Genomic DNA, 12,431 nt, shown 5'->3' on the forward strand with positions numbered 1-12,431 from the left:
TGGCTTGTGTAGCAAACACATGTGTGGCATGTGTTATGTTATACATACATGCTACATAACACACTTATCCCTCACAATCAGGGTTCTCAAAATTTGGTCTGTGGACCAGCAACATCAGCATCACCTGAGAACTTGCCTGAAGTGCAAATTCTGGGGCTCACTCCAGAACTGCTGAATCAGAAACTCTGGGGTGGGCCCAAGCGATCTGGGTTTCAGCAAACCCTCCAGGGGATTCTGATGCACGCCAACGTTTGGAAACCACTGCCTTACAATACCTACCAAGTCACTATGATTAGTCCTCTTTTACAAACAGGGTGATTGAGGCACAGCGAAGGCAACTGGTCCAGGACCATACAGCTGTAACTGGGGTACCAGGATTCTAATCCAGGTAGTTTGGCTCCAGAAATGTGCTCTTGGGGCTTCCGTGGTGGCGCAGTGGTTAAGAATCTGCCTACCAATGAAGGGGACATGGGTTCGAGCCCTGGTCCGGGAAGATCCCACATGCCGCGGAGCAACTAAGCCCGTGTGCCACAACTACTGAGCCTGCGCTCTGGAGCCCACTATCCAAAACTACTGAAGCCCACGCGCCTAGAGCCCGTGCTCCACAGCAAGAGAAGCCACCACAATGAGAAGCCCGCACACCGCAAGGAAGAGTAGCCCCTGCTCGCCGCAACTAGAGAAAGCCCGCACGCAGCAACGAAGACCCAACACAGCCTAAAATAATAAATAAATAAATTTATTAAAAAAAAAAAAAAGAAAGAAACGTGCTCTTTGAGACCACCACGGAGTTGACATCCAAATCAAAAGAAGGATCAGCAATCTTTGGCCATTCTCTAATAACTCTGTATTGAGCACGTACTATGTGCAAGGCACCGTGCTAGGCGCTGGGACCTCTGGGTCTCGCTCTCACCGTTGTTAGTCTAAGAGAGGGAGTGGGGCTGGGAGTCGCGGGGGTGGGTTGGGGAGGGGCAGGAATCTTGCCTGTTACAGGCAGAAGAGGGGGACGGGGAGACGGGCTGGGCGGCCCCTTTAAAAGGCGGGGCCTGACGAGCGGAACTGCAGGGCGTCTCTGCGGGGCACTTCCGGGAGGCTGGAAGCGCTACCCCGGAAGTGTCAGGTGAGAGGGAGCCGCGCTGCCGAGGCCTCACCGCTATGGGCCGCAACAAGAAGAAGAAGCGAGATGGCGACGGCCGGCGGCCGCGGCTCATTTTGAGCTTCGACGAGGAGAAGCGGCGGTGAGTGTCAAGGCTGGACCGTATCCTCTTCGGGTCGCCGGGCAAGGATAAGGCCAAGTCCGCTGGCACACGCTCACGCGGAGGGCCCTTCCGGTCCCGCCCTCTGGGCGTGGTGCGAAGCTCCCGCGGAAGGAAGCGGGCGCTCTGGGCCCCCAGCCCAGAGGAATGGAATCGTCCGCCCCGCCTTTACTTCTCCTTTCGGCTCCCCAACCTGCCTAGCGTTGCTCTACGCGCCGCCCGAGAGCGCAGAGCTCGGGTCTCCGAGCGGTGGCTTCGACCTCCGTAGCCCAGCCCGGCGGCCCCGCATGCAGCCGACTCAGCTGTTTCTGATGAACGATGAGTGAATGAAACGAGTGGCTTAAATTCATTTATTCACCAGGCGATTACTAAGCTCCTTCGGGGTGTGCGCGCCAGGCCTCGGGATCCCTGAGTCGGACCCTTAGCGTCCGGCCCATCACATGTCCCCCATTCAGAGTGCCACCTGGGCATATGGTAGTGGGTCAGTGAAAAGCCTGGCGTTGGGCCCCGGAACAGATGGGAATGGTGCAGCAAGCTCTAGAGAGATGAGAGGGGCTGAGATCAGATAGGGGGAGGGAGGGAAATGCTGAAGCATCATCAAGAAACTCAGGGTGGGACTTCCCTGTTGGCGTAGTGGTTAAGAATCCGCCTGCCAATGCAGAGGACATGGGTTCGAGCCCTGGTCCGGGAAGATCCCACATGCCGCGGAGCATCTAAGCCTGTGAGCCACAACCACTGAGCCTGCGCTCTGGAGACTGCGAGCCACAACTACTGAAGCCCATGCGCCTAGAGCCCGTGCTGCACAACAAGAGAAGCCACTGCAATGAGAAACCCACGCACTGCAACGAAGAGTAGTCCCCACTCGCCGCAACTAGAGAAAGCCCGCGCGCAGCAACGAAGACCCAATGCAGCCAAAAATAATAAATAAATAAGTAATAAAAAGAAACTCAGGGTGGCATCAACACAACTTACAGATGAGCCCAGGGGCGGGGTCCTGGGCAAATGGGGGGGTTGGTCCAATGAAGAGTTCGTGGAGGTCTGGGTGAGGGTGGCCTTGAAAGGCCCACTAGAAGTGGCTTAATTCACTGAGTAATGGAGTTTGCCAGAGAAGAAAGGACCCTCACCTCTTCTAGGTTCAAAGGCCCTCAGCCTGTGCCCACCACCTCGCCCTGTTGCTGGCGGCTGAGAGCCCTGGAGGGTAGTGAGTGGAGAGAGGCAGCATCTCCTTCTCTTTCCCTAACCTTACACTCTCTGTGACCTTGGGCAAGTAACCTTACCTCTCTGTGCCTCAGTGTCTCCCATCTGTAAAATGGGGATGGGTACCTACTACTCAGGTTGCTATGAGGATTACATGAGTTAACGTGTACATTTTTGGAATGGTGCTTGGCACATGGTGAGTGCAGTATTAGGTTTTTCTTTTTTTTTCTCTCTGTGGAACAAGCTCTTCTTTCCTTGTATGCTGACTTTCTTTCTTGCCTCTGCTGTAGGGAGTACCTGACAGGCTTCCACAAGCGGAAGGTGGAGCGGAAGAAGGCAGCCATTGAGGAGATCAAGAAGCGGCTCAAGGAGGAGCAGAAGAAGCTCCGGGAGGAGGTGCAGAGGGAGAGGGCAGGAGGGTGCCTCTGACTTCCAGGGGACTTGCAGCCTCGATGGCTCGAAAAGGGGCACCTGCAGGGATGAGGGGAGGTGTGGGCAGGCCTGGGGAGCAGTTTATACAGATAGAGACACTGTGGGCCCAGGACTGGGGAAGGTTTAGGGTGAGATCTCCTGGTCTTTCTCTTCAAGTCATGGTCTTACTCACCCTGGAGGTGAGCAGTGCCTCTGCCTGAGGTTGGGCTGAGAGGCCATACTCACCATGTTCCCTTCCCTTTGGTTTCAGCGCCACCAGGAATACTTGAAGATGCTGGCAGAGAGAGAGGAGGCGCTGGGTAATCCCATCCTTGGCCTGTCCTGGAGAATAGCCAACAGGCTGAGTTTATTTATCCCTTGGTGGGTGTGAGGGCTGCACAGAAGCTGACGTCCCTTGTTTTAGGGGTCTTGGTGGTGACCTGGCAGCCAGGGGTAGTCCTCTGCTGTCTCTAAATGTCAGTGGATCAGAGACCAGGAGGAGATCCAAACCTCTTGGTAAACCGATCATGAGCAGAAAGGCCAGCTTCTGAGGCCTGGAGGGACTGGGGGTGGAGGGGTAGGGGAAGCAGCAGCTCCTGGTGTGGCTCCAGCTTTGTCCTGGGGGGGACCAGGGGGTCTGAGGTCTCCCTGGAGCATGAAGGGAAGAGTTGGGGGTCATTTACAGCATTTGCAGGCCAGGCTCTGGAGCTGGGGGCTTCCTGGATGCCCTCCGATAGAGCAGGGGGGCCACTGCACTCCAGGGCTGGGGGCAGGGGGCGGTGGCTGGAGCCTGCTTACTTGTGCCCTGGGGCTGAGGCCTGGCTCTGTGCCCACCTGCACAGAGGAGGCAGACGAACTGGACCGGCTGGTGACAGCAAAGACAGAGCCGGTGCAGTACGACCACCTCAACCACACGGTCACCGTGACCACCATCAGCAACCTGGACCTCTCAGCGGCCCGGCTGCTCGGACTGCCCCCGCCTGAGGTGGGTCTCCCTCGCAGCCCCAGGGAAGAAGGGACACGGGCAGCCTGGCTGGCCAGGGGTCACTAAGTGCGGCTCTATGTCATAGGATTCCAGTGTGAGGGGCTCTTTCCTCTGGGGCACCCTCCAGGGCCTGGACAAAAGCCCCGAGCCTGGGGCTTCAGAGGCCCGCTCCACCACTAGTGGCTGTGGGAACCTGGGCAGGTCTCTCTGCCTTGTCTGCTTCCCTTCACCACTACCTTGGGGTCACTGATGATAGCAGCTGCCTCGTGGGGTCGCTGTGGAGGATAAAAGTGGTCGATCCACTAGAAGCCCTTGAGAGAGCGGTTGATTGTGATCACTCCCACTGCACGGTATGTCTCTGTGCCCTGATCTGTGGGGTGTGAGTCATAGCAAGTTCCAACCAGCATTTTTTTTTAAAGAAAAGGAACATGATATCATTGAAAATATCAGAAAGCATCACAGCAAGTGCTGTCTTATGAAACGTTTGTTTCAGTTAGACTTGTGTTTGGGTCGCGTAGGGGTTTATATGCGTGTGCACGTACAGTCACCAGGTAAACCACAGCCCCGAGCATGGGTTACGGTGTCCTTAAGTTCGAGGGCCACCGCTTTATCACATCCTTTCTGAGCTCACACTCACCTTGTATTTGGTGCTTATTCTTCTGTAAGTTCTGATGCAAAGACCAGTCTTCTCTCCATCTTAGAGTTCGTTCATTTGTGAGTGTTTGAGTGTGTCCACTGTAGGCTGTGGCGGTGGAGGACTTTGGAATCCAGCTCTGCCTGTGTCATCCCTGCTTTAGGGCACACGTGGCCTTTCCACCCACGGCCTTCTCTGAGCCCCGGCCCAGGGGAGGGAGGCGGCAGGTCATGCCCCCGCGCGACAGAGCTGCAACTGCTCAGGGTGCCCAGGCCCCTCGATCCACCGCTCCCTGTGACCGTCCTTCTCCTGTGCTTCTTTAGCAAGGGGCTGGGCACAGGTCTGAGGAGGAGGCGGCGTCTGCGGAGAAGCCAACCAGAGCCTTACCCAGGAGGTCCAGAGACCCTCTGCTGTCCCAGCGGTGAGCCCTGGCCTGTCCTCCCCTGTGAGCCTGCTGCTATGGCTGGCGTTGTGAGGGCGCCTGTGGTGGGTGGTGTGGGGCACGTGTGGGGCCCTGGGCAGCCCTCTGCTCTGCTTGTCAAGTGGTCCTCGGCCTCCCTCACTGCCCCCTACCTCCACCCTCTGAGAATGTCTGACCCTGGGTACCCCTAGTGCCTGGGGTAAGGGCCTTTCTTGCTGTGAGCTGAGGAGCTGGCAGGCCCTCTGGGGACAGAGCGTGCTGCCTTTGGAATGGCGTCCATGGCCTGTCCTGACTTCCCCTCCATGAGCTGGGCCGTCAGTCACCCCCCTGCCCACACTTCCACCCGCACCCTGTTCCCCAGGGTAGACTGAGGCCCGAGCCTCACCAGCCTTCCGCCCTCCCACAGGATCTCCTCTCTCACCGCCTCGCTGCACGCGCACAGGCGCAAGAAGGTCAAGAGGAAACATCCCAGCCGGGCCCAGAACTCCACCAAGAAGCCCCCAAGCGCCACTCGTACCAGTAAGACCCAGCGCCGCAGGCTGACAGGCCAAGCCCGGCACAGCGGGGATTGAGCCCTGAGACCCAGGCTGTGCCCCAGCCTTGGCTGCAAGGACCTGTCCTGTCCCAGCTTGGCTGTCCTGTAAGCCAGCCTGCACCCAGGCGCTGACTCCCCAACCCAAACTTGGGAGGCCAGCATCTCTCCGGCTTGGGGCTTGGACTCCAGCCGATGTAGGCGGCTGAGAGCTGGCCTCCACCAGGGGGAGCCTCCAGGGTCACGTTTGGGGCATCTTCCCAAATGTATACCCCACCGAACCTTGATTACATTTGTGAAAGTAAGCGCACGTGTGGACGGTTTGTCCCTGGCCCCGATGCTGCACGCCGAGGGCAGGCGTTTGGGGTGGAGGGAGCTGCTGGGGTGTGGGTCATCCTCGCTGTCCAGCAGTCCTCCCTGTGGGCACGAAACGCTAGCGCTAGGCCCGGGCCCCCAACCCGGGTGAAGGCCAGCGCCACCACTGCTAGAAGCCAGGGTCTCCCTGCAGCTCTGGAACCTGGGCTGGTGGCTGAGCAGAGCTGGGCTCTGCCTTTTCGTGGCTGGGACTTTTTGCCTCTTCCTTCTCCTTGGCCTTGCTGGCCTCCTTAGGGGTGGAGACGGGGGAGTCCCGGAGTATTCCTCACACCCCCAAACTTGGGCAGCTTCCCCAGGCTTCCAGCAGCTCCCAGACAGAGCCCAATAAAGAAGGAGCGATTAGTCCCTTGTAAAGAAAATACATCTCCACTTGCCTGAAAGCCTGGCCCTTTCAGAGTAGGCCCCTCATGAGGCCGGCTGGTGCTTGGTGAGGCCTGCTGCTTTTTCACACTTCTTCCAGGGAGACCTTCAGGTGCGGCTTCAGAGCCGATGGAAACCAGCCTGTTAGTGACCCACGTCACTCACACTCCCCGCTCTTCTCCTGACTGAGCTGGGCTGGTGGCAGAATCCAGGTCCAGCTGCCTCAGGTGGATGTGGTGCCAGTGAGGACAGCCGGGCATCTGTTCTGGAGACTGTCAGACCCCACTTGCGCTGACTGGTTCCTGTGACTCTGGGCCAGGGCACAGGAATTTCAGGTTGCGTCCTGATTAGCGGAGCTGTGTCGGGCCCTGACACTAGGACTGCAAAGGGGAGACACATGAGCTCTAGGCCCCTGTGCAGCTGATGGACTAGTGAGTGTGTGTGAGGGGAGCACAGGTTCTGTTCAGCCCTGGGGCGTGGGGGCTCCTGGAGGAGGGGAGCAGGGATCGGGGGTCCGCAGAGCCGGCCTTCCCCTCCACTCACCCTGTGGCGGGGCTGCCAGGAGCAGCCCTGGCCCTGCACTGGGCGGGCGTTCTCCCCTGTCACCATCAGCCCGCCGTCTGGTGCTGGCTGCTGCAGGTCTGAAGGCCACACCTGGCCATGGGAACGTGAAGCTCAGGGCTTGTGGCTGGGAGGCCCGGTGACCTGGCTTCTTGACTCCTTCCACCTGCTCTCCCTGCTGCCTTCCTGTTGTCCTCCCCGTGCTTGGGGTGGGGCGACTTGCCCCATTTGGCTGCCTCTATCCAGGGCAGAGGGCAGAGCTTGTACAAGCTGTCCAGGTGGTTCTGGTACTTGACCCGGGGCAGTGAGTCTCTCCCTCACAGCCCCTTGTGATCAGGAGCAGAGATGAGCCTGGGGGATTCGCACACACAGCCGGGCTGGGGTTTGAGTCCTGGCTCAGCCGCTGGCCCACTGTGTGAGCCCCTCACTGCTGACTTCACTGGGACTGCCTCCCCACGTGTGAGATGTTATAAGACGCCTATCTCGCAGGCCTGCCTGGAGGCTGAAGGGAGACCACGTGCATGAACCGCTTCCCACGGCTCCTGACTTTCCCAGGTGTGCCTTCCGTGTGTGCGTGGCTGCCACTGAGACACCGTGCCAGGCTCTCTTCTCCATCCCCAATGACATAGGATGTTTTACAACTTATACCTACATTTGTACTAGTATTAAGTTCTCATCCACTCTCTCCCACGTGTGCCCTCAGAAACCAGCAGACCAAGGAAATTGAATCATGGTAATTTTTGCCAATCCTAAGGTTGAAAGTGATAGAGTCAGAACTCTCTGGAGAACTTGTCTTTTCTCTCCATGTTCTACCTGGATTCTTCCTGTCGCTCCCCATCCTGTGGGCCCTGTGGTTTGGGACCTCTAGGAGCTTAATCAGGAAAGATTAGATTTAGCTACATATAATATGAAACAAGATTTTAAAATAACTGGCTGGGCTTCCCTGGTGGCGTAGTGGTTGAGAGTCCGCCTGCCAATGCAGGGGACACGGGTTCGTGCCTTGGTCCGGAAAGATCTCACATGCCGCAGAGAGGCTGGGCCCGTGAGCCATGGCCGCTGGGCCTGCGTGTCCGGAGCCTGTGCTCCGCAGCGGGAGAGGCCACAACAGTGAGAGGCCCGTGTACCACAAAAAATAATAATAATAAAAAATAAAATAACTGGCTTATGTAAGAGAGGAATTCTTAGGTTAACAAAGATGGAAGGTAGCTAGCTTGGAGTGGAGATGGCAGGCTTTCAGTTTTTTGTTTTGTGCCATTTTCAACACATGGGTTCCATCTCGTGGTCCAAGATGGCTGCCTGAGCTTCAGCCATCATATCTGCCTCTCAGCTGCAGGAAGGAGGAAGGGATGAAGGTCAGGGCCCTCCTTTTAGGAACACTTGATGCTTGTGCTATTAGGCAGGTGGCAAAGGCTTAGGGCAGGAGGAAGAGGGAGCTCCTAGTTGCAGGGAAGGCTGGGGTCCGTGGTCTATTCTGGAGAATCGTGTACCCACTAAGAATTGGGGATTGCGTTACTAACGGGAGAATTGGTATTGGGGTGCAAGCAGCAGATTCTCACACAGGAGCCAAATATGTAAAGGGCTGTCCAGAGGGGATCCAACTGTGGAACTAAAGCCATAGCAGACGCTCATCCAGATGTTCCTATTACCGCACTGAACTTCCCAGATGGGTCAGGCCTGTGCTAGTAAAACAAGGAGCAATGGCCATGGTTACTGGGAGCCAGGCCTCAGCTCAGTAGAGGAAAGAACTCTCCTAGTAGGATCTGTTTTGGGGTGGCCTGATTCTCCCCCGGGGGCTGAGGTGAGGAGGCCGGGTGGAGCTGCCCGCTAGCGCCTGAAACTGAGGAGGAGAGGGATCTAATGTTAAGCCTCAGCTTCCTTCCTCTCCAAAATGCCCTTGACCTTGATGTTCCCTAGACTTGAGCTGTTGCCCTCCCTTTAGCTGTGTGGAGGGCTCTGGGGAGGGGTTCCCAATTCATCCTGAGCTTGGAGGGCTCACTGCCTGCTCTTTTGTGAGCAGGTCCATCTTAGAAAAGCCCTCCTGGGACTTCATTGGTGGTCCAGTGGTGGTTAGGACTCCGTGCTCCCAATGCAGGAGGCCTGGTTCGATCCCTGGTCGGGGAACTAGATCCTGAATGCTGCAACAAAACTAAAAGATCCCACTTGCTGCAACTAAGACCCGGCGCAGCCAAATAAATAATTATTAAAGAAAAAGAAAAAAGAAAAGTCGTCCTGTTCTGAGCAAACATCTGCCTCCTCCAGATGCCAGAGAAGCTCTTTAGGTGTTTGCACTCTGCCCTCCGCCTTTCTCACCTTGGCTCTGAGCTGCCTCCTCTGGGAAGCCTTCCTTGACACCTGGCAATCAGTCATTTCTCCATCTGGGCTCCCGGGATACTTTGCGTTTCTTTCTTTTAAACACTGAACATATTATAACCTGGTTACCTCTTTCCCCCGAGACAGGCCCTGAGCTTTCTGAATGGGAAGTTGTGTCAGTCATTTCTGTGTTTCTGCTCTTGAAACAGGACCTGAATCGCTGTAGGTTTTTGGCCAGTCCTGGCTGGATTACACTGGACCCATTCCCCCTCCTTACAGGTAACCCTTGAAATAATCTTTTTGAGATTTTCTTGGCCCTAGTGCCATGCTTTCCTGTCTGCAAGTTTCTGAATCTAGTTTTTTCTCCTCATCGCCACAACCATCTCCCGTGGGCCCTTGCTGAAACCTTCCCTGTCCAGTGAGCTTTGCCCTCTCCCTTGCCCCTTAGTCACCATGATTGGCAAATAACCAGAAGAAGGAGGATGGAAAACAAATTTATCAAGCACCTCCAGTGTGCCAGTGATGACATTAACTCAACAACAACACTGTGAAGTGGGTACTAGCTCCATTCAACAGTTGAGAAAACTGAGTCTCAGGTTAAGTTACATCAAAAGTTACCCCGTTATAGGGCTTCCCTGGTGGCGCAGTGGTTGAGAGTCCGCCTGCTGATGCAGGGGACACGGGTTCGTGCCCCGGTCCGGGAAGATCCCACATGCCGCGGAGCGGCTGGGCCCGTGAGCCATGGCCGCTGAGCCTGCGCGTCCGGAGCCTGTGCTCCGCAATGGGAGGGGCCGCAGCAGTGAGAGGCCCACGTACCGCAAAAAAAAAAAAAAAAGTTACCCTGTTATAGATAATAAGACATGATCCTCACATCTCATGAAGGAGACAGACACACATGGAGATCACCCTGGAGGTCGGTTCAATAAAGTATAGGCCCAGGGGGGCACAGAACAGAGAGGAGGTGACATTGAAAGGAGTCTTGGAAGATGGCTTGGCTAGGTGGATGGGAGAGGGGATGGGCAGGCAGGGAGCCCTTGGTGAGCAAAGGTGGGGGAGGGGTGGTCAGAGGAGAGGAGAAAGCTGCAGAGGCCGGCAGGGACCAGACCCTTAAGGGCCTCAGATACTGAGCTAAGGATCTGGACCCTTATCTTGGGGCAGTGGGAGCCTCCGATGTGGGAGTAGGGGTTGAGCCTGGGGAGAGAGTCAGAGTCAGGGATTCATTTGAGAGAAATCTCCCTGGTGGCAGCGTCAGGGTGCACCAGGGGGACTGGAAGCTCCAAGACCCTCAAGCAGTAATCCTGGGGAGGGGTGGGCAGACCCTCCTGTCATGCAGGCACCACTTGCTCTCGGTTACCAAGTGTTTACTGAGCACTGGTAGGGAAGTGCTTAGTAAAGCACCAGTATTGGGTGCTTAGCACTGGGGATACACTGGTGAGCAAGACAGGGTGGTCCGTGCCCTCCAGGGGCTTACATTCCCTGAGCTGTTTCTACAGGGACAGAGAGGAGGAGAGATAATAACATTTACTGAGCACTCACTGTATGCCAGTCACTCTTTACCTGGTTTAACTCACTGAGTTCTCACCATAACCCCACAGGGTAGGTAATTCCATTAAGCCCATTTTGCAGGTGAGGCACATTGAGATACCCCCCAACCCTACCCTGATGTCCTCCAGGACACTGTTTTAGCTGAGTTCTAACTGCTCACTCTCTCTCAGTTGGAGCTGGGATTTAAGCTGAGGGTCATCTCTGGCTGGGCACATGTACATCTCCAGGGAAGGATCAAGAAGGTAGATATACCCAAGCCATGGGTCCTTCTGCAAAGAATTAAGTCACACCCTAGATACATACGTTAACACTGCTGGACTAGCTGAACAAACCCAAAGAAACGGGAGGCGGAGATCCAGGATCTTACCTCCAGGGGCGCCACTCACGTGGTCGACAATGTGAAAGACACCCCAGGAACAACGGGAGTCTTGCACAGGATCCCCGCAGAGTGAGCCCTCACTTAAGGCTGGGGAAGCCAAGGAGGGCTTCCTGGAGGGGGTGGGCATTTAAGCCATCACTAAAGGATGAAAATCTGTGATTTACCATTTCAGAGACACTGCATAAAAGAGAAGTCCTGAAGATTAGTTTGATTTGACTCACATAATGTTTAAAAACAATTTGACTTAGCCATATTTAAAATCTTTTGAGGTTTTATATAAAAGTTCAGATTTCCAGCTTCTCCAGCTTCTGCAGGCTTTGGATCACCACTTTACAGGGTAGGTAGCTTTGGGCTGGAGCCAACCCTGATGACCACTTTAGAGACTCATACCTTCCAGCCCCTGCTCCACTGGGTCACAGCCCCCTGCATCGCTACCTTGCCTGCCCAGACCATGTGACACTCCAACAGGCCTGTGAGACCGGAGGCCTGGGATGACCCTTCCCGCTTGATCAGTGAGGAAACTGAGGCTCAGGGGGGTAGAGTGGGATTAGAACTGTCACTTACTGTTCTGCTTCCCCAAATCTCTGAAGAGGTATGTCTGCGCCGAGGGGAAGGGTGTGAGCCAAGGGGTAGAGGTGAGCAGGCACAGACTCTTCAGGGAGCAGAAAGGGCAATGGGAGGCTGGGGCTAAATAGTGACAAGTGGGACGCTGCCCTGGCTGCCACCATTATGCCCTGAGCCATCCCACAGAACTCAAGAGTGTGTTTTCAGACCAGGCACTGTCATCGAGGGTCTGGGTGGCTTTGGGCAACTTGCTTGAGTCTTGAGTTTCCCATCTATACAATGGGGTTGTAGCTGCCCTTCCCATCACAGGGATGAAAGTACCACTGTCCCCCACAGGAGGGGGCTTCCTCCAACAGACCCCTTCACTCGTCCCAACACACCCTTGGCTCACCGGCCCCCTTCAGGACCCTGGCTGCTGCCCACCCCCAATCCCCCCACCGCAAGTGTTTTCCCTGCCCTGGAGGAATGCAACCAGGTAGCTCCAGAGCTGCGGAGAGCACTCAGGACAGCCCACCAATCCCGCCCACTGACTCTCCCCCTCACCTCCTTATTCTTTCCCCTCCAGCCTCGCTGCTTCTTTCCCCTCAGCCTGAAATGCTTTTTCCAGGACCTGCAGGCTCACTGCCACGTCTTCTCCAGGTCTTTGCTCAAAGGTCACCATCTCAGAGAGGCCATCGCCGACCACCTTATTTATTTATTTTTTAATGTTTAACATTTTCTAAATATTTATTTTTGGCTTTTTGTAATGTTAAATAAGAAATAGAGCCATTGGAATTGTTTTATTGACTAAATATATGTGTGTATATATATGAGATCTAGCTGTAAATACTTCCTGCCCACCTTATTTAAAAAGTAATGCTTTCCCCACACCAGCCACTTCCAACCCCCCGACCCCTTCATTTTT

General features: G+C 55.6%; 1 protein-coding gene across 3 annotated transcripts; it reads left to right on the forward strand.

The window, feature by feature from the left end:
• Positions 1–1,098: 1,098 nt before the first annotated feature.
• NOL12 (nucleolar protein 12) lies at positions 1,099–5,738 on the forward strand. 3 transcript variants are annotated; one of them, XM_082634640.1, is made up of 6 exons: positions 1,099–1,235; positions 2,741–2,846; positions 3,133–3,181; positions 3,704–3,846; positions 4,804–4,901; positions 5,308–5,738. In XM_082634640.1, the coding sequence occupies exons 1-6, from the start codon at positions 1,153–1,155 to the stop codon at positions 5,471–5,473; spliced, it is 645 nt and encodes a 214-aa protein (XP_082490766.1). In that variant the 5' UTR covers positions 1,099–1,152; the 3' UTR covers positions 5,474–5,738. The 3 variants fall into 3 exon arrangements, with proteins under 3 accessions (XP_082490766.1, XP_082490768.1, XP_082490767.1); XM_082634642.1 differs by lacking the exon at positions 1,099–1,235 and adding an exon at positions 1,427–2,185; XM_082634641.1 differs by lacking the exon at positions 1,099–1,235 and adding an exon at positions 2,280–2,646.
• Positions 5,739–12,431: the final 6,693 nt, after the last annotated feature.

This window comes from Mesoplodon mirus (genome assembly GCF_964341445.2).
Source record: "Mesoplodon mirus genome assembly, chromosome: 11".
Taxonomy (NCBI): Eukaryota; Metazoa; Chordata; class Mammalia; order Artiodactyla; family Ziphiidae; genus Mesoplodon; species Mesoplodon mirus.